Source organism: Aotus nancymaae, unplaced genomic scaffold (genome assembly GCF_030222135.1).
Source record: "Aotus nancymaae isolate 86718 unplaced genomic scaffold, 86718_ANA_hifiasm-v0.15.2.pri h1tg000040l, whole genome shotgun sequence".
NCBI lineage: Eukaryota > Metazoa > Chordata > Mammalia > Primates > Aotidae > Aotus > Aotus nancymaae.
The window spans coordinates 79,058,531-79,078,442 of record NW_026988454.1 but is presented as its reverse complement, the minus strand read 5'-3'; the positions used below and the strand labels follow the sequence as shown (position 1 = coordinate 79,078,442).

The 19,912-nt window shown below is 41.0% G+C and overlaps 1 protein-coding gene across 2 annotated transcripts in view; it reads left to right on the top strand.

The window, feature by feature from the left end:
- Positions 1 to 5,972, top strand: part of CFAP206 (cilia and flagella associated protein 206) — an 82,168-nt gene extending 76,196 nt beyond the window's left edge. For both annotated transcript variants that reach the window (XM_064360415.1, XM_064360416.1), the window contains 2 exons: positions 2,291 to 2,434; positions 5,262 to 5,972. In XM_064360415.1, the coding sequence (XP_064216485.1) occupies positions 2,291 to 2,434; positions 5,262 to 5,492 (375 nt within the window). In that variant the 3' untranslated portion in view covers positions 5,493 to 5,972. The remainder of the gene's footprint in view (positions 1 to 2,290; positions 2,435 to 5,261) is intronic.
- The last annotated feature ends 13,940 nt before the right edge of the window (positions 5,973 to 19,912 follow it).

Below are 19,912 nucleotides of genomic sequence, written 5' to 3'. Positions count from 1 at the left end.
TTCTCAAAAGAAGGTATACATGTGGCAAATAGAGATATGAATAGGAGCTCGCATCACTGATCATCAGAAAAATGCAAATCAAAACTACATTGAGATATCATCCCACCCCAGTTAAAATGGCTTATATCAAAAAGGCAGGCAATAACGAATGCTGGTGAGGATATGGAGAAAGGGAACCCTAGTACACTCCAGGCCAACATGGTGAAACCCTGTCTCTACTAAAAATACAAAAATTAGCTGGGCATGGTGGCCTGCACCTGTAATCCCAGCTACTTGGGAGGCAGAGGCCAGAGAATCGCTTGAGCCTAGGAAGCGGAAGTTGCAGTGAGCCAAGATCACGACAGTGCACTCCACCCTGGCAACAGAGTGAGACTCCATCTCAAAAAAAGAAAAAAAATTATGAGGGGAAAATTTACAACAAAAAATTTGAGTAATTTTTCTGTAAATTAGAAAAATGCCATTCATTTTACTCTGAATTCACAACTCTTCCATTTTTTGTCCTTAAGATGAAATCCAAATTTGGGGGACCGGCATTCGAGGTATACATGTCTTTTTATCCTTCTATTTCTACTAATTCCCTCCATGACCTCTCTGTCAGAAAAATTGTGTGTTATATACAGGTCTTAAACTTGTTCTCTATGCCCTAGTCTTCTATTTGTTAAAAGATAGTTTTCAAAAATGGGTAAAATTATTATTGTCATGCAGATACAAAAATGAACATGTATTGAAGAGTATAATCTATTAATCAATGAGGGGACCAGGTAGATGTTATAACAAATTCAAAAGAGAATCCTAAGAACAGACACATTTATAGATCAGGAATATTCAAACGAATGTGTAAATGGAGGCAACACTGATTTTTTTCACACGGGGAAAGGGAAGTCAGTTGAACTTCTACACACAGGATAGACTTCATGTCTATAGACAGAAATTATTTGGTCTTGCTATCACTCATTTATAATTTACAGGGTTGTAAGATAGCCTAAGGACAGTGAAAGGCTAGAATCAGATGACTGGCAAGGTATTTTATGTAGATAATGCATAGTTTTCCACTAAAGCATAATTTTTTCCTATCCAGCTGGTCTTGTTTCTTCCTGTCTTTCTGGATATTTAATTCCCAGCTGTTCTTCAGTGACTTTTAATATCTGCATAAATGAGTTTTCTCCCTCTCTTTTTCGTGTAGTCCTTACTGTCTTATTATTTACTTTTCATTTATTTGTATGGTACAGTATTGTTAATTATCATTTTAGTATTTTTAAAATATACCTAACTATATCATAATTTTATAATCAGAAATTGTATCTTATATCAAATGTTAGGCACTCAGTGATTATCCGTTGTTTGGAAAGAATATCTTCTCCCTCCTTTTTACTGTGACCTGAGTTCCTTAAGCCTCTACCACTCCCTTCAACAACATCAACAATGTCATGTCCAGCACTATCATATCTTGTTTAGCCTGGAATTACTGAACTCTTAATATTGGGTTCCCCAGAAGAAAATCAATGTTTTCAACTAAAAACAAAGCAAAAACCTTGGGTAATAACCTGCTATGTATGCATAGTTTGAGTTCAACATATGTCTTAAAGAGGTTTTGATAGTTTAAATAGATGTGATTTTTACCTGATATTTGATAGCTATTTTAAATTTCTATTTTCAACAAGGTATTTACTTATGTTACCAGTTGTGCAAAGCCAGGAGGGATATTTGACTTGGGAATGAGGGATGTTTTCTCTTTCCCTATATGGGTATTTTGAAATACACATATTTCCTTATATGTGTATCCTATATGTGTATTTTGAAAAGAGAAAACCATACACCCCATGTTCTGACTTATAAGTGGAAGCTAAAAATTGGGGATGCATGGACATAATGATGGGACTAATAAGTAGACACTGAAGACTGCCACCGTGGAAAGAGTGGAGGGGCATAGACTGAAAACTGAACGACTGGGTACTGTGCTCACTACGTGGGTCATGGGTTCAATCCTACCACAAATCCCAGCATCATGCAATATACCCTTGTAACAAACTTGCACCCGTGCCCCCTTGAATCTAAAATAAAAGTTCAAAAAAACAGCCCCCAACATTAACAAAATCATGAAGCCATAATTCCCAGAAAAACAATTCAGCTCATTAATTATGTGCTTTTCTGTATTGATATTTACAGGTATATTCCAAGTCCAAAAATTCTTGTTTTTTAAGTGTTTTATCAGTTTTAGCTAAATATTTTAGTTGTCAGTAAATAATGTTTACTTTTTACAAGCACTAATTACAAAACTCCATTTCTTTAGATGAGAGAAGCTGACAAACATTATATAAAACCAATTACAAAAAGTGAAAGTAGCACACAGACGGATACACACATATTGCCACCAACAATTGTGAGAACATATGAGTGGAATGAATGGGAATTAAGAAGAAAAGCTATAAAACTGGTTTGTAACAATATTTTCTAAAATTATTTATAGGTTGGGGAATTTTAATCTGTTGTTACTTATAGAGTTGGTAAATTATTTATGTAAAATAATGAGTTTTATACAGTTATTTGCTAACAAAAATATCATAATTTATAATTCGTTAGGTTTACACTATAAGATTGTCTTCTAATTTTAAGCATATATAGAACAATGATAATTATCTATCTAGCTATCTATCAGTTTTAAAACTTGGTGCTAGTATTTAAAGCACTCTCAACTTCCTTTAATCATTGAAGATATACTATTCTTTTTTGTTTGTTTTTTGGAGCTTGTCTATTAAATCATAGATAGTTTCCCCTCGATAACATGTTATCTCCAGACCCTGGGCACTCTCATCCTTCTGATTCTCAGTCACCTCAATTACAGTATAGATACCTGCCCTTAAAGCCTGTCTTTGAAACTCTCATCCCTGTCCAACTCAGTGAAATTCCCCCCATCAAACCCTCTTTATGGTATCTTGTCATTTTAAACAACAAATATTTATAGCATGAAATAAATAAAATATTTTATGTCTGTAGCCCCTTTATAGTATATTTTATCCATCTATTTAACTGAAAGCAGGTGCGGAAATAATGCTTACCCAAATGAGAACAAAGAGAGGCTATTGATCTAGAGCTTGTTATAACAAAGGCGTCAGACACTGTCACTTGTGTTTGGTAGACTCAAAGCAGTCAGGGGAGTGGGAAAGCTTTATAGTCAGAAAAGGAGGAAGCCTTCAGGTGTTCTCTGATTGTAGGCTGTTAGCATGAGAAAGCCGGAGGCAGGCTAACTAGAAGCAGGGCATTTTATGTGATTGATTTGGTGAGCATATCTAGGTTTCTCTGGTTGGTCCTGAGTTGGGGGAGAAGGGGCAAAAAAATAGAGAAGCTGGCTACTCCTTAACGTTCTGGATTGATTGCTATAGCTAGAGGTTGAGATTGGCTTTCCCGACTGGTTGATGCAGAGGTTGCAAGTCGAAGAGTTCTATTGTCATATATGGTCTAGCCTTTGTGCATTTGTATATTCAGTCTCTCACAGGCTTCCCACTGACCACATTATTTCCTTTGCTACTCACTCTGGTGGCAGCTTTTCAGTTCCCTGGGATGAGAAAGGATCAGTTTCCCCATGTATCTTCCAGATAGATCACTGTTGCATTAGTTTTCCTTCCTATCAGTTGCTCTTCTGTAGTTCATGAAATGCCCAATCCCAATATTATTTTCTATTATCTACTAAACTCACTTGAGTTCATCAGACTTATTGGGTAACATATATATCCCTCTACTTTGTTCTTCAGGGGCTAATTGTGTAGCAAGTGATACTGTTACAATAAAAATATTTCAGTACCTCCTTGTAAGGGATGTAACAGAAGTGAAATGAAAATTCTCCTAAATTAACATAGGTGATATTTTAAGTTACTTTTGAGATACAAATAGGCAAGGAGGAGGAGGGAAGTGATGGCTGGATAGGATACAAGAGATAGAGGTGACAACATAGGTATGGACTGGAAATGTTAAGAGAATGGGGTATTCAGGGGTCTGAACTTCTTACTGACTGAACCCTCTCTTCCCATTCCTCAATCTCCACTTGATTCTAACTCTCACCTTGGGCCTTATTATTCCGTAGGACTGTATTATACTGAATGCCAGCTCCCTAAGTGTCACCTACCCAACCTGTGGATAAGACAAAGCTGAGTTTATTGCTTATAGCCATAAGGGAAAACACCACAACAGTGCTTTGGCAGTGTCTCAGAAGAGGAACTGCAAAGTCAGAGTTTATTGAGAATTTGAAGTTTGCTAAGGCAGGTCTTCCAATGACTGAGGTGGATTGGGGGTAGGGTGGAGGTGTCAATCGGATTGGGTAAGGATCATGAAAAAGCAGTCCAGCATTGGTGGGAATAACAAGATTTTTTGAGGCAAGGGATGCAGACTGTTTGGACTGAAACTGTGTGTTGATGCTGACTACTGAAGAGTTGACACATCTTTCAGGTAGTACTGTAATGAGCAATCAAGTTATTTGCTTAGGCAAGAGTCTCTTGGAATAGTACAATTATGCTAAGGAAGACAATGGAATAGTGAAGTCATATTAATGTGGACAATAAGCTGGGTGGTGGGGAATAGGTTCTCAGTCACCTGTAGTATCTCAAACTCTGAAATGTTTCCTCTAATTCCAGGTGTCTCCTTCTTCACTCACATGTTCTCATGCCTTCTGAGTTTTTTTTCTTGGTCTTTACTATAACCGCAGCAACTTATTCTTCTTTTCATAAGCTCCTCCTTGCTTTCCAGCCTGAGTAATCTGTTTAACCTCATGTTTACTAGTAATCCATAATGGGAGTAAGCAAAATGTAGAATACAGTAAAATATAAATGGAAAACATCAGACCTTTTTATGTTAAAAATCTAGGGTGAAGTCCATTTTTAAAAGATAATACTGTATAAATCTTAACTTTTTGTCAAAAAGAAACAAAACAATTATAGTGGAAAAATCCAAGTTATATGAATCTCAAAGTATAATAATGAAAGAATTAGATTATATTAACAAATAACTGATTGAGCTCCCTGTAATTTTGAATCTGTATTTTTTTGGGTCAATTTTCAACATTTTAGATATTTTTCCACTTCTTGGTAAGGCATATTTAATTTTCTATTATGTTCTAGATTTTCCAGTGTTTTATTAAAATGCTATGTTATAGAATTCATGTCTTTGTAGATTGAAGACAAAAATAGGCAGATATTAACAGGTATCTGATGATAATTTATGGTATTTGTTCTTTAGAGAAATGTCAATTCCTGTGTTCTTTTTCTCTTTAGGCTAATTTGCGCCAGAAAGTTACTCACTCGGTACAAACCGATCTTAGTCACTTGAGAAGAGAAAATTGTTCCCAGGTGTACCCTCCAAAGAACACTAGCACCCAGTCCACGAAGGAAGACATCACTGGAGTGCCCAGGCCTCAGATTTACTTGGCCGGTCTTCGTGGAGGAAAGAGCAAAATCACTGATGGGGTCAAGGTGAACTTAACTAGAGTGGTTGATGAAAACTAATTAGAGACAATGTTTTAAAAGTAGATGCTACTCAATTATGAACAATAGCAAGTACTTGAAGTCATTTTTACATCTATGAAAATTAATTTTGTAAAGGGGGCACATTGGTTGTGTGACTGTTTATTGGGCTCCGACATTTTATCAAACTGTCTTCTGTAACCCATTTTTCATTCTGTTAAAGTTAAAAAATAAAACTGTCCATTTATCTTTTGTTAGAAAAAAGTTTGTCAGCATTAAGATTGAAATTATGGTATCATTTAGATATAAATATATTGTAAGATTATTACTGGAATAGAAGTCTATTTCTAAAACCATATTTAATGTTAAACATTACAAACTTAAAACCTAATCAGTATTTTCAGCTTTATTAGCTATTAAATGTCAACATAGATTAAATTGATACGTAATAAAACCTTACTAATTTTGAACAATTGGAGCAGAGGTCCACTTGATATTTGTGTTTCTCTCTCTTTTTTTTTTTTTTTTGAGACAGGGTCTTGCTCTGTCACCTAGGCTGGAATGCAGTGGTACAATCACAGCTCACCACAGCCTCAACCTCCTGAGCTAAAGCAATCCTCCTACCTCAGCCGCCTAAATAGCTGGGACCACAGGCGTGTGTTACCACACCTGACTAATTTTTAAAACAATTTTCTGTAGAGACAAGGTTTCACCCTGTTGCCATGGTGAGTCTTGAACTCCTGGGCTCAAGTGATCCTTTCGCCTCGGCCTCCCAGAGTGCTGTGATTATAGGCATGAACCACGATGCCCACCTTACATGATTAGAAATTTGACATAAAATTTATATTTCTGGCCCTTCAAAAAATAAGAAATCAAAATATCTGCTTTGTTAGCAGATATTCTTCTTTTAAGATTTCTTCTTTTATAAAGGGCCAGAAGTAGTAGCTTTGCCCATTCACAAGGCAGGCACTTCCGATCCTCCACTGTCTAATCCAGTTCCTGCTGCCTTATGGGCCTCCCACATCATTCCTTTGTCTTATTTGCTTGACCGCATAGGTGGCTGTGTTTAAAGCTCCCATGAATTGCTGATAGCCATATTTTAGAGCTGTGGTTTTGTTACTCTCTTATGTATTCTAATACCAATTAATGAATAATAAAGCTTCTAGGAGGGGCTGTTCAACTTGCTTTAGTAGCTAGGAGGTCATTTGTATTTGGCATATTTTTTCTGCTCAGGTGACTTTTACTAAGGCATTTGTATAATTTGGTTTCTATGTAGCTTAAATGTTTTTGTTTGTTTGTTTTTGATATGGAGTCTTGCTCTGTTGCCCAGGCTGGAGTGCAGTGGTGTGATCTTGGCTCACTACAATCTCCGTCTCCTGGATTCAAGTGATTCTCCTGCCTCAGCCTCCCAAGTAACTGGGATTATAGGCATGCACCACCACACCCAGCCAATTTTGGTGTTTTTAGTAGAGGTGGGGTTTTGTGATGTTGGCCAGGCTTGTCTCTAACTCCTGACCTCAACTGATCTGCCCACCTTCGCCTCCCAAAGTGCTGGGATTACAGGTGTGAGCCACTGTGCCCAGATGCTTAAATGTTATTTATACTATGTATATGCTTTGAAATTAATTTTCTGCATGTAAACTTCAAAAAACCCTACGTTTAGGTTTTCTTGATTTTCATACCTGTAATTTACAAACGATATTTAAGATAGACTGGCTGGCTGTTAAGGCAGGGCCCGCAGAAGTGGAGTGATACTAAAATTTACAAATTCAGGAATGTCATTTTATCTGTTCTGTTAACCTTCATTTGATTCTACAAGATTCCTAAACACAGAAAAGAATGGCTGTAAGCTGCAGTTTGGGCTTATCAAGTTAAGGTTGGAAGTAGAATGGCCAAGTGAATAAAAAATACCAGATCCAATTTGAAAAGACAAACTTCTTTTACTTTTTTCTTTTTCCTTTGTTTTTTTCTGCCAAGAGGTCATTTTTTTTTTTTTTTTATTGTACTGTAAGTTCTGGGTTATACGTGCGGAAAGTGCAGCTTTGTTACATAGGTATACACGTGCCTTAGTGGTTTGCTGCATCCATCCCCCCCTCCCCATCATCTACATTAGGTGTTTCTACTAATGTTACCCCTCCTCAATCCACCTACCCCCTGCTATCCCTCTGCTAGCCCCTCATCCCCCAACAGGCCCGGGTGTGTGATGTTCCCCTCCCTGTGTTCTTGTGTTCTCATTGTTCAACACCCACTTATGAGTGAGAACATGTGGTGTTTGGTTTTCTGTTCATGTGTCAGTTTGCTGAGAATGATGGTTTCCAGCTTCATCCATGTCCCTGCAAAGGACATGAACTCATCCTTTTTTTATGACTATATTCCATGGTGTAAATGTGCCACATTTTCCTTATCCAGTCTACCTTTGATGGGCATTTGGATTGGTTCCAAGTCTTTGCTATTGTAAACACTGCCACAGTAAACATGTGTCTTTATAATAGAATGTTTTATAATCCTTTGGGTATATACCCAGTAATGGGATTGCTGGGTCAAATGGTATTTCTAGATCCTTGAGGAATCTCCACACCACTGTCTTCCACAATGGCTGAACTAATTTGCATTCCCACCAACAGTGTAAAAGTGTTCCTATTTCACCACATCCTCTCCAGCATCTGTTGTCTCCTGACTTTTTATGTTTATTTTTTTGCTTTTTTTCAATCAATTTTATTAACATGGGGGTCTAAGTGGATTTCAGAATAAAGACCATTTATACAACTGGACCATTTTAATGTTTACAATTTAATAAATCTCTTGATTGCAGACATATATGGCTGTTTGGTAGTATTCAGTAACGTTACAGTAATGGCAGTTTTTCTAATTCGTGTGTAGTCCTCGATAATTATATGTTAAATTGCTGTCAAACCAGTAAAACTGCATTTATACATCCATCATTTTCAGGATTGTTTGTAACCTGGGCATACTTTCCCCAAATAACTTGGCCTTCTTGTGTCACAAGGCCCAATTTGCTCACATTTACTTCAATGACAGTACCTTTGTAATAACACCCAAAGTTGTATACAGTGAGGATGAGGGATTCTTTACACCAAGTAGTGGTAGGCAAAAGGTGACTTTCAGTTCAGGATGTGTCACATGGGCTTTCTCGAAACACAAGCCCATTGGCCTGATGAATCTTTCATATTTAGGTGGTTTTCTTGTAAAGCCTTCTCCAACAAAGCAGACTTTAGTAACCATCCTCTTCCATGCCTTCTTCTTTCTCTTTCCTGTTTGAATAACTTTTAATACTTCTGTTTCTCCCTGGGCATGGACTTTAGGCAAAGGGACTTCCCATTTTCCCGCCGTCTCTTTTTGTTTCTGTTTAAGCATATTGGAAAGTGCTTTAGCTCGAGATTGTCCCTCTCTGCCCAGTAGATAGGCAGGTCCTGCTCCCTGTGGAGTCTTCTCATCATTCTATTGTTTCATGTTTCTCTTTTCAAGCATCTTGATAGTCTTTTATCATTTGTATTTTCTCAGCGTGGTGCTGTTTATGGTAAAGCTTAGCCTTCAGACCAGTCATTTTCTTTGCCTTCTTTGAACGTTCATGAGCCTCTCGCCTTTCCTTCTTTCTCTTTTCCTCATGGTAATCCAGATAGTATCCGTAGCATTTATGGTGTAATTCAATATATTCATTCTGTGGCTGCAGAGCCACCACAAGCAGACCCTGGGGTGCGAAAACGCTCTTAATTTTCGGGTCTCAGAGACCCATGAGCCAACACCATGCAGGCCACGACAGGAAAGCTGTTGTCTCCCGATTTTTTAATGATCGCCATTCTAACTGGCATGAGATGGTATCTCAATGTGGTTTTGATTTGCATTTTTCTAATGACCGGTGATGATGAGCATTTTTTTTCATATGTTTGTTGGCTGCATAAATGTCTTCTTTTAAAAGCGTCTGTTCATGTCCTTCACTCACTTTTTGATGAGGTTTTTTTCTTGTAAATTTATTTAAGTTCTGAAAAGCCAATCTTAATATCAGACAGTCACCTGGTAAGTAAAACAGAATAAAGAGCTACATCCAATGGAAAACTCTCTCCCTGGACCTCCACCATCTATTCAAGCCCCATCCTTCTGAAGATTTCCAACCCTTGCTGAATTTAATGTCTGATGGTCACCCCCATTTCAGCAGGTTACAGATCAAAATAACTTTCTCTGCCAAACTTGTTTCTTTCTCTTTATTTTCTTCTATGTTCAAAGGCATCACCGCCTTACTCAGTAGCATAAGTTAAAAACTTCTTGTCCTTCTCCCTCTACATTTAACTAGCCTTCAAGCCCTGTTCATTTGACTTGAATTGTCATGGGGATTCATGTCTTCCTATTCTCACTTTCCCTGCAGGACTTTGTCTTACTGCCTGGGTCACTGCTGCCTCCATATTTTATATGGTTCATCAGGATGTTTTCTCATCCATAAATCTGATCATGTCATCTGGCCTCCTCTTCCCCCTAGCCTTTTCCTCAGTTGCTTAAAACTTACCAGTTTATGCCTGTAATCCCAGCACTTTGGGAGGCTGAGGCAGGCAGATCACCTGAGGTCAGGAGTTCGAGACCAGCCTGGCCAACATGGTGAAACCCCATCTCTGCTAAAAATACAAAAATTAGCCAGGCGTGCTTGTGGGCACCTGTAGTCCCAGCTTCTCGGGAGGCTGAGGCTGGAGAATCACTTGAAGCCAGGAGGTGGAGGTTGCCGTGAGCCGAGATTGAGTCATCGCATTCCAGCCTGGGGGACAAGAGTGAAATTCTGTCTAAAAAAAAAACCTCCTTCACCTATTATGTAAAACTTTTCAAACTATGGTATCCATTTATCCTCCAGTTTCCTCTCCTACCCTTCTCATACTCGCTCCACGTTATACCCAGGTGAGTTAGATGGAACAGTGCCACGCTCTGAGTTCCAGTTGTGAGTCCTTTATTAATTAGCCAGCAACTGAGAGAGAGCTAATGCTCAACATTCTCTCGGGCCTGAGGAAGGGGCTTGATTTTCCTTTATACCTTGATTTAGGTAGGGAGGGGGAGCCTAGCTGAGGCAGAATTTACAGAAGCAGAACAAGCAACTTAGATAAGGAGGCTGGCAACTAGGAGGCAGGAGGTTCTCATGACTGTTGATTTCCAAGGAGGGTATACACAAGCGGTTCCCATGATTGTCGGTTATCAAGGTGGGTATTTGGTACTTGTCATATAATCAATCCAGGGGGGCATTCACAATAGCAAGTGGGCTTGCCAAGCAGGATATGGTTACAAAGGTTATATGTTTCTATAGTTCTAAGTTCAGCATGACCCAGCAGAGTAGTAAGACCCAGGTATGCACTTAAGGAAGAAATGGAAGGAGGGGTGAGGCGGAGGTTAAGATGGAGTCTGTCTGGCTCTCAGCAAAATGGAGTCTGTCTGGGTAACACAGGGTAGGTTAGCACATTCCCCACTTGTGTTTTTGGAGAGTTAAATTGTTGACTTCTCGGTTATAACAAGGGGGTTATAGTGGGTTTCGAGGTACATAACTTTGACAGAAGCTACACGCTGTTTTACAAAATTAAGGAATCAGTTTAGTTTACAGGCTCAAAGATTAAACCCAACAGAAGAAGGAGGGATCCCGCTAACCCAGTTATCAGGGTAGTTAGCCACGGACTTTAAACATTTTTTGTTACCATGGGGTGTTATTTTTTCCATTTTTGTTTTCATTTGTTTAAATTTTTCCGAATGCTTTGAAGAGTGTTTTTCATGACTTTAGACTGGTTAGCATAAAACAACAGCTTTTTTTTTTTTTTAAAGCAGCACGTAAACTTTCTTGGGAAAGGAACAGTAAATTTAAGCCTTGACGATTTTGGAGAGCCAACTTTAGCTAGGGATTTTACTTGGGTATGTAACATACTTACGGCTGACTGGAGATTTTTTAAATTAGCATTTACTTGTTGAGATAGGGACATTAGTTTTTTTAGGACCAGAGCGGCAGTGCCAGTAGCTGCTGACTCAGCTATGCTTAGGTTGGTCAGAAGGGGCACAAGGAGTGGGACAGCTTGGTGGGTTTTGGGATGCAGTTTTGGGGAGCGATGAGATGTTGTTCTTTTGGTTCTCTGTACATGTAGACCTGGGGTAGCACATGAACCAACACACACAGAAGAGGTCCCGGTTTAGTTTTATTAATGCAGGGGTGAGGCCTGAGGTGCAGGCCAGCCAGGTATTGTTGGGTGCCTGGTAGGAGACTGAGGGGTTTATAACAGTGAGTAAGGACTGGTTGCAGGTAGCCTGAAAGGGAGAAGCAGACAGGTTATACTTAGAGCTAATCAGGCAGGAGGCATTTTCTGAAACATTTTTTAGTGTAAGGGAACAGGGGAGTGTGTGACAAGAAAGAGGCTGACGTTAAGTGTGGCTTTAACTTCCAGTTCACCATAATATGGGGGTTTTGCCTTTAGACATAACCAACAGTTTTGGGCCAGTTTAGGCTGAGTAATACTAAGAAGGTGATGCACTTCACCTAGAATGGACATTAGGCTGGGTTGGAGGCGTTGATGTTGCAACCGAGATTGAGGAGCTGGGATTGGCGATGGGACAATCGAGCTGACACTGTTTGGGTGCCTTTGGAACAGGGTTGCCTAAATTAGTTAAAGGTTTGATTGGCTTATGGGGGTTCCATGGGAACAGAACTTTTCTGGATGGTGAACAGAGTTCCATGGTTATACCCCATGAAATAGAGTTTTAATTCCCATATTATACTGTAGTACCAAAGAGTTAAACTAGGTTATGGTAAGAGGATTGCAAGTTTTTATGGTACATGTTTCAGGGCGGGAAGTGCGAGCTATGGAAAGAGTTGAGGACGATGTTGGTTCTTCAGGGTAAGTGGCCAAGGTTACACAAGTCCAGTAGGGGCAGACAAACTGGGAAGTGTTCTGGCAGTTAGTATTAGGGTGATTTTTGGGACAAAGGTAAAATTTAACAGACAGAAGCCAGTTTTTTGCTTTGGTTTTACAACCGACTTGGTTTCGGTAATTTTTTTACCAGTGTTTTTTGGAAACAACATTGCGGGTAGCAACCTTGGGGCCGGATTCTGTGAACAGAGCACACAAATTGACCGCAAGAGAAACCTTATCGGAGGCACCTTTCCTTTGGGTGGTATTTGCATGCACACGTTTTGTTTTGAAATTAGTGAGGAGAAAAGAGTACATGGGAGAAAAGGACATAACTGGAGGAAATAGGTAAAAGAAATGAGTAAGAAAGACTAGCGGGAGGGCTTTACCCGACTTGGTTGTAACTTTAAGGGGCCTGGCCTGGGCTTCAAGACCCATGTTTTTTGTTGAGTTTGGCTGGCCTTTTTGATGCGGGAATGGTGAATTTAAGCAGGAATGCCATTGACCTTTACGGCCCTAGGGGTGGTGAGGATAAGGGTGTGAGGTTTCTTTTAGGCAGGTAAGAGTTCTATTTTTTTTGGAACTTTTTGACATACACCAGGTTACCAGGACAGAAAGAATGGCAGGGCCCAGTTTGGTTAGGAACGGGATTAGGGTGTGCTTCCTGGACGAGAGGCTGGATGATGTTTGAACCTGCTGGAGAGACTGCAGGTACTGTAACAGGCTAGCTTGGGATATTTTTGCCAAATGGATATTTTTTAGCTTAGTCAAGATGGGGGGACCCTTTCCATATATGATTTTAAAAGGAGAGAACCCTGCCTTATAAGGGGTGCATTTGACTTTAAGAAGGGCTAAAGGAAGGTTTGTTTAACCTTTACTGGTTTTCAAGATTAATTTTGTAAGAGTACTTTTTTTTTTTTTTTTTTTTTTTTTTTTTTTTTTTTTTTTTTTTTTTGAGACGGAGTTTCACTCTTGATACCCAGGCTGGAGCGCAATGGCGCGATCTCGGCTCACCGCAATCTCCGCTTCCTGGGTTCAGGCAATTCTCCTGCCTCAGCTTCCTGAGTAGCTGGGATTACAGGCACGCGCCACCATGCCCAGCTAATTTTTTGTATTAGTAGAGACGGGGTTTCACCATGTTGACCAGGATGGTCTCGATCTCTTGACCTCGTGATCCACCCGCCTCGGCCTCCCAAAGTGCTGGGATTACAGGCTTGAGCCACCGCGCCCGGCCAAGAGTACTTTTTAAGGTTTGATTTATGCGTTTTACCTGTTCAGAGCTCTGAGGTTGATAGGCACAGTGCAGTTTTTACTGAATGTTTAGAGCGTCGCTGACTGATTGAGCTATGGACCAGGTGAAGGCTGGCCCGTTATTAGACCCTATAGCAAATGGCAGTTTAAATTGAGGGATAATTTTATTAAGTAAGAATTTAACTACCATAGAGGCAGTTTTGTTTTTGGTGGCAAATGCCTTAGTTTATTCAGAAAATGTGTTTACCGTTACAAGGAGATACTTATATTCCGCCCGGTGTGGCTTTACTTTTGTGAAGTTTATTTCTCACCTTTTTTTGGGCTACATTTTTGGAGGCAATGGCCCAGTTTAGGCCTTGGACCCTGTTTGGCGTTTACCTGCACACAAGTCGTACATTGGGAGGCCGCTTGGTTAGTTAAGTTTTGGAGGTGGGGAATTTTTAAATGGCCGTTTAGAAGCTGGGCTAATTTTGTTTCTTCCAGGTGGGTGGAAGAGTGGAGGCTGCCGACTAAAGATTTTCCGAGGCCTCAGGGCAGGAAGATTTTGGAATTTGGGAGGATTTACCATTTATTTTGGTTTTTGATGGCCTGAAGATTGATGCTTGCTTTTTTTTTTTTTTTTTGGAAGAGTTTGTTGGGTGGCTGGGTAGATTAGGCTATGGGAAAGAGATAGCTGGAAGCAGAGTTAATGGGGTTAAAGGTGTGACCAGGAGCCGGGCTGCCTTTTGGGCAGCGGGGTTTGCCCTTTGATTTTTTTAGGGCAACGGCTGTGTTTTTCTTTTGATGTGCAGTAGCAAAAGCATACCGACTGTTAGTGTAGATGTTGATGTGTTTATTTTTACCCCACCGGAGGGCCTGAGTGAAGGCAATTAATTTAGCCTTTTGTGCGGAGGTACTGGCTGGCAGGCTTGGGCCCATAGTATGTTCGTTTTCGTGGTGACGGCTGCACCGGCTTTTTGCACTTCTTGCTTAAGGAAACTGCTACCATCCGTAAAGACGGTAGCATTTGCCTTTTTTAACGGAACGTCCTGGAGATTAGGTTGGCCAGTTTTTGTAATTTTTAGCAGTTTTTGGCAGTTATAGACAGGTATGGTAAAGTTTGGATTAGGAAGTAGAGTAGCTGGATTTAAACACCTTGTGGGTGAGAAAGTTAAACGAGGCTGATTTGAAAGTAAACTCTGGTTCTGTAATATGCGGGCATTTGACATTTATTCACCGGAAGCGCTGCGCTGCAATGTTTTAACGGCGTGTGGAGCCGGGAGGGTTAAATTTTGGCCCAGGGTTAGTTTATCAGCTTTTTGGACCAGGCTTGCTGTTGCCGCCATGGCTTGCAGACAACTTGGCCACCTGCAGGCTACAGGGTTTAGTTTTTTAGACAGGCCACTGGGCGTTGCCATGGCTCCAAGGTTTGAGTGAGTATCCCTTTAGCGACTCCCTGAGTTTTATGAACAAATAAGTGAAATGGTTTTGAAATATTTGGGAGGGCTAGAGCAGGGGCTTAGTTAGTGCTTTTTTCAGGTTTTGAAAAGCCTGTTTTTTGTGTGTTAGTTGACACTAGTGGGACATTTTTACCTGTAGCTGTGTACAGGGGCTTGGCAATTTTTGCGAACCCCGGTAGTTATAGGCGGCAGTACTTTATGGCCCCCAGGAATTTACGTACCTGTTTTTTGGTGGTGGGAGTGGGAATTTGCAGGATGGCTTTTTTTTTGAGCACAGGTGAGTGCCCTTTTTCCCTTGTTTATTTTGTCCCCTAGGTAGGAAACTTTGGAGAGGCAAAGCTGGACCTTTTTGGCCAAGACCCGATACCAGAGCTTTTGTAGAAGGTGAAGCAAGTTGTTAGTGTGTTGCACACAGCTGTTAGTAGTTTTAGTAGCCAATAACAGGTTATTTACATACTGGAGTAGGGTACAGTTAGGATGACTGGCTTGGAAAGGTATAAGGTTTTGTTGAAGGGCTTTTTAAAAAAGAGTGGGGGGAATTTTTAAACCGCTGAGGTAATTGAGTTTGAGTTGGGTGGGATTACCTGAACTGGGATTTGTTTATTTAAAAGCAAAAATTGGCTGGCGTTTGGGAGCCAGAGGGATGGCAAAGAAAGCATTTTTTAAGTTTAGAACAGTGTACACTGTATGTTTTGGTGGGAGCAGGCTAAGGAGAGTGTACGGATTAGGGACAGTTGGATGTACTGTGACTGCTTGCTGACTTCCCACAGGTTTTATATAGGCTGGTAGTTACTTGTTTCGGGTTTTTGAACCAGCAAAAATGGGGTATTCCAGGCGGACTGGCAAGGTGTAAGTATGTTGGCCTGTAATAGTTGGTGAATGTGGGGATTGATTTTTTTTTTTTTGAGCCTGCTGACTTACAGGATATTGCTTTACCTGGACTGGGAGGGCAGTAGCCAGGAGTTTAGTTTTACAACTACTGGTGGGTGGTGTTTTGCTAGCCCTGGGGGATTTGACTTTGCCCAGACTTGGGGGAAGAGAGTCTGCAGATTTTGTAGGAGAGGTGTAGTTTTACATTTTAGCGGTTGTTGGGATGAAGTTAAGAGATACTTTTTTGACAAGGGGGCTATTAGTAGGAGCTACGCAGTCGGAGGTGTTGTGGCCCCCAACGTAAGGGGGGTTTGATTTGTTGAGAAAAAGATGGATGCCTGTAGTTTATGGAGTAGGTTCCGTTTGAGGAGGGGAAAGGGCACTTTGGCATTACAAGAAATGAGTGGGTTACTTTTTTTTTTGTTCCAAATTTGCTTTTTGTGTGTGGGTGACAGGATATTTCTGGATAGTTTCTGTTGCCCCTTGCCTCTCTAACCCTTTTGTTAGAGACACTACCCAAGCGAGCTTGCAGTACAGAGTGCTTTGCCCCGGTGTTAATTAAGAAGCCTACAGGCTGGCCCCCCACAGTAGCAGTAACCGTGGGCTCGCAGGGGTCGAGGGAAAGGGAGCCTGGCCCTGTTAATTTTTAAGATTTTTTGTTATTGGGAGAGTGAGAACCTTTTTGGGGGGCTTTTTTTGGGCATTTTTTTTTTTAGTGTTTGATTTGTTTACAAAATGCACATTGATTTTTTTGTAGAGGTGTTTTTTTCCCTTTCCCTGGGAGTGTTGAGTTTTTGAATTAGGCCTCCCCCAGTACAATTTTTTTGTTTAGGATCGTTTTGTTTAGCTTTCTGGATTGCAGCAACTATGACTTTTGCCTGTTTTTTTGATGGCCTGTTAGCTGCCTTTTTAGCTGCCAGAGCAGCTTGTTTTTATGGTTTTGATTATTAAAAACCTTTTGAGCTATTTTCAGGAGTTGGGAAATGTTTATTTTTAACACATTTTTTAAGTTTTTATAACTTTTTTTGAATATTAGGAGCTGCCTGGGCCACAAATGCCAAATTTATAGTACGGCTATTTTTGGGAGCTGCTGGATTAAACAGGATGTAAATTTGATAAGCCTCCTAGAGGCGTTCTAAAAACGCTCCAGGTGACTTAGGCCCCTGGGCAACTTTAGTTGTCTTAGACAGATTTATGGGTTTTTGAGCGGCTTTTTTAATACCTGCAAGGAGATATCAGTGGAAATTGTTTAAAGCTTTTTCTTCCCCCGAGGTGTTTGGGTTCCAGTTAGGCTGAGAGGAGGGAAAAACCTCCTTGAGGAGGTTTTGGGCTTCCTCCTCTGGCCTACTGGCTGATGTAAGGACAGACTTTCTGGCCTCCCTTTGGATACAGTTCCTCTCTAGAAGCGAAGAGTTAGAAGAAGTTGCTGACAGTTATCCCAGGTAGGCCTGTGGGTTTGGAGCACAGACTTTACCAGTGAGGTTAAAACCTGGGGCTTTTTAGAAAAAGGAGGATTTGGGGCCTTCCAGTTATACAGGTTGGAAGTAGAAAAGGGGACACAGACTAAAAACGGACCAGAGCACTTGCTGCCTTGCGGGGGTGGTGCCTTTTTTAAGGGGAGGAGTGGGGCAGCCTCCTCTGGCCGGGGCTGTAATTGAGAGGCGATAGGTGGAGAGACCACAGGAGATGAAGACAAGGAGACGGAGATTTTAGGGGAGCCAGAGGATTGCAGGGCGGAGGCAAGGAGTGAAGAGAGCTGTCCTCTTCTTTAGAAGGGGGCAGAACAGGAGGAGCAGAGGACTGGGGCAAGGGAGAAGTCCGGCTTAAAAGGACCTTGGAGGTGGGATTATGAGTGGCGCAAGATTGAAGCCAAGGAGGAGGGTTTTGAACTAAATTTAGCCATTGATTAATATAGGGAAATTGATTAGGGTGTCTGGGCTTCCCAGTAACGACTTGCTGTGACTTGCCATACAGCCCGAACTGTTGTGGGGTCTAGAGGACCTGCTGGGGCCATTTGGTTTTAAAGTTTGGCCATTCCACTTTACAGAGTTTGGAGTTTACCTTTTGTAAGGCGGACTTCGTAGTTGTTTGAGAAGCCCAAAGAGAATATTTTTAGCATACATTGAAGAGGGCTTAGGGGTTGGGGACAGGAGAAAGAGTTTCCCATTATGGGGAAAACTTAGGGAACCGCTGTGGCGGGCGAGACTGTGCCACCTGCTTGGCTCTGTACCTAAGATACCTTTGATACCTTCACACCTTAAAGGCAAAGTATTTAAATTTGGCCTTTTCCTTTAAGGGTTTGAGGAAGGATATGAGAACCGAGTTTTGGAGGCATTGGACTTGTTGATACACAGGAAAAGAGATGTTTGGGGCAAAGGACAGGGATGAGGAGGATAAGGGCTACTTGAGTTTTTTTGATGATTAGAGAGTTGCCACGAAGGGATGTAGTAAGAGTGTTGGAGACATAGAGCTGTGTGGGCTTAGGTTTTCCTGCACAGTGCCTTCTTTAAGGGCACGGGGAAAGTTACTGGATGGCAAAAAAGTGGGCAAGGAGATTAGCAGGATGGCTATTTTGACTTTACCACTGATTTAAGGAGAAGTTAGACCAGTTGTTGGGGTGTGGAGTGTGACAATCCAGGCGCCAACAACTGCTGTGGTGCCAGAAATTCCAAACAAGTGAATGCTTTTTACAATTTTTGCTGTAACAACCCCTGATTTGGTTTTGACAGAAAGGGCAGGACTGGGATGGCCAGCCCAAACCATGAATGAGGAATTTGACCTTTTTGATAGGGAGTTTGCAGTAAGGGTTTTGAAAACGTTCTTGCCCAATTGTTTGGGGCAGTAACGATGATGGTACGTACAAATTTAAACACTAGAGACAAATAGGACAATGGACATGAGACATACACATTTAGATGTTAGGAACAAAACAGGACAACTGACGTAGAGGGAGGTAAGATGTTGAGGTAGATAAATTATCAAGGAAAAACAAGGGAAAGGGGGTTCCATATTGGGATTCCTTAGATGACCGCCTGGCCACTCCCCTTAGGGACTTGGGTGCCTTTTGGCATAGACAGGTTGGTATAAACACCTGACTTGGATTAGAACTAGTTTGATGCTGTGGAACTAGTTCGATGCTGTTGTTAAGCTGTTTGAGGTTACCACGGAACTGCAGGTTAGGGCCCACTTGGACTCCATAGCTTTTGCCGTGGAGCCACAAACTGGATTCTTAGACACAAGCCTTTAAGGTTCCCACTTACTTATACAAGCACACACACATGCATTTAGAGGCTATGACAGTTTTTAATTTTTTTGTAAAGCAGTTACTTTTTTGTAAAACAATTAGAATTTCAGAGAATTTTCCTTTTTTTTGGAAACTTTAAAAAGCAGGATTCCAGACAAATTTTTTCTTCTTTTGGAAATTTTTTACAGAACCAGGCACTCTATTCTCCAGTGTTCTGAAATACTGACAAAGCCCTGGGGCACCCTTGTTAGGGTTAATGCCCCTCCTTGTTTTAAACCCAGAGTTAGTCTTGACTTACCCTTTCCGTGGACCAGGACTGAGGACTTGAAGAAATAATTTGGTTGAGTGCACTGGGAGTTGATTCACTCTCCTCCGGAAAGTGGCAGCCTACAAGGCCCTGGAACGTCTTAGGGGGTGCCTCCCCTGTAGTTTGCCTCCTAATCCGTGAAAGCCCGGACTGAGTTTGGTTAGCATCCAGTGGCGAAAGAAAAAATATATTAAAAGAATTTCTTGCTGGGGCCTCCAAATGTTATACCCAGGCGAGTTAGATGCAACAGCGTCATGCTCTGAGTTCCAATTGTGAGTCCTTTATTAATTAGCCAGCAACCGAGAGACAGCTAATGCTCAAAATTCTCTTGGGCCTGAGGAAGGGGCTTGATTTTCCTTTATACCTTGATTTAGGTAGGGAGGGGGAGCCTAGCTGAAGCAGAATTTACAGAAGCAGAACAAGCAAGTTAGATAAGGAGGCTGGCAACTAGGAGGCAGGAGGCTCTCACGACT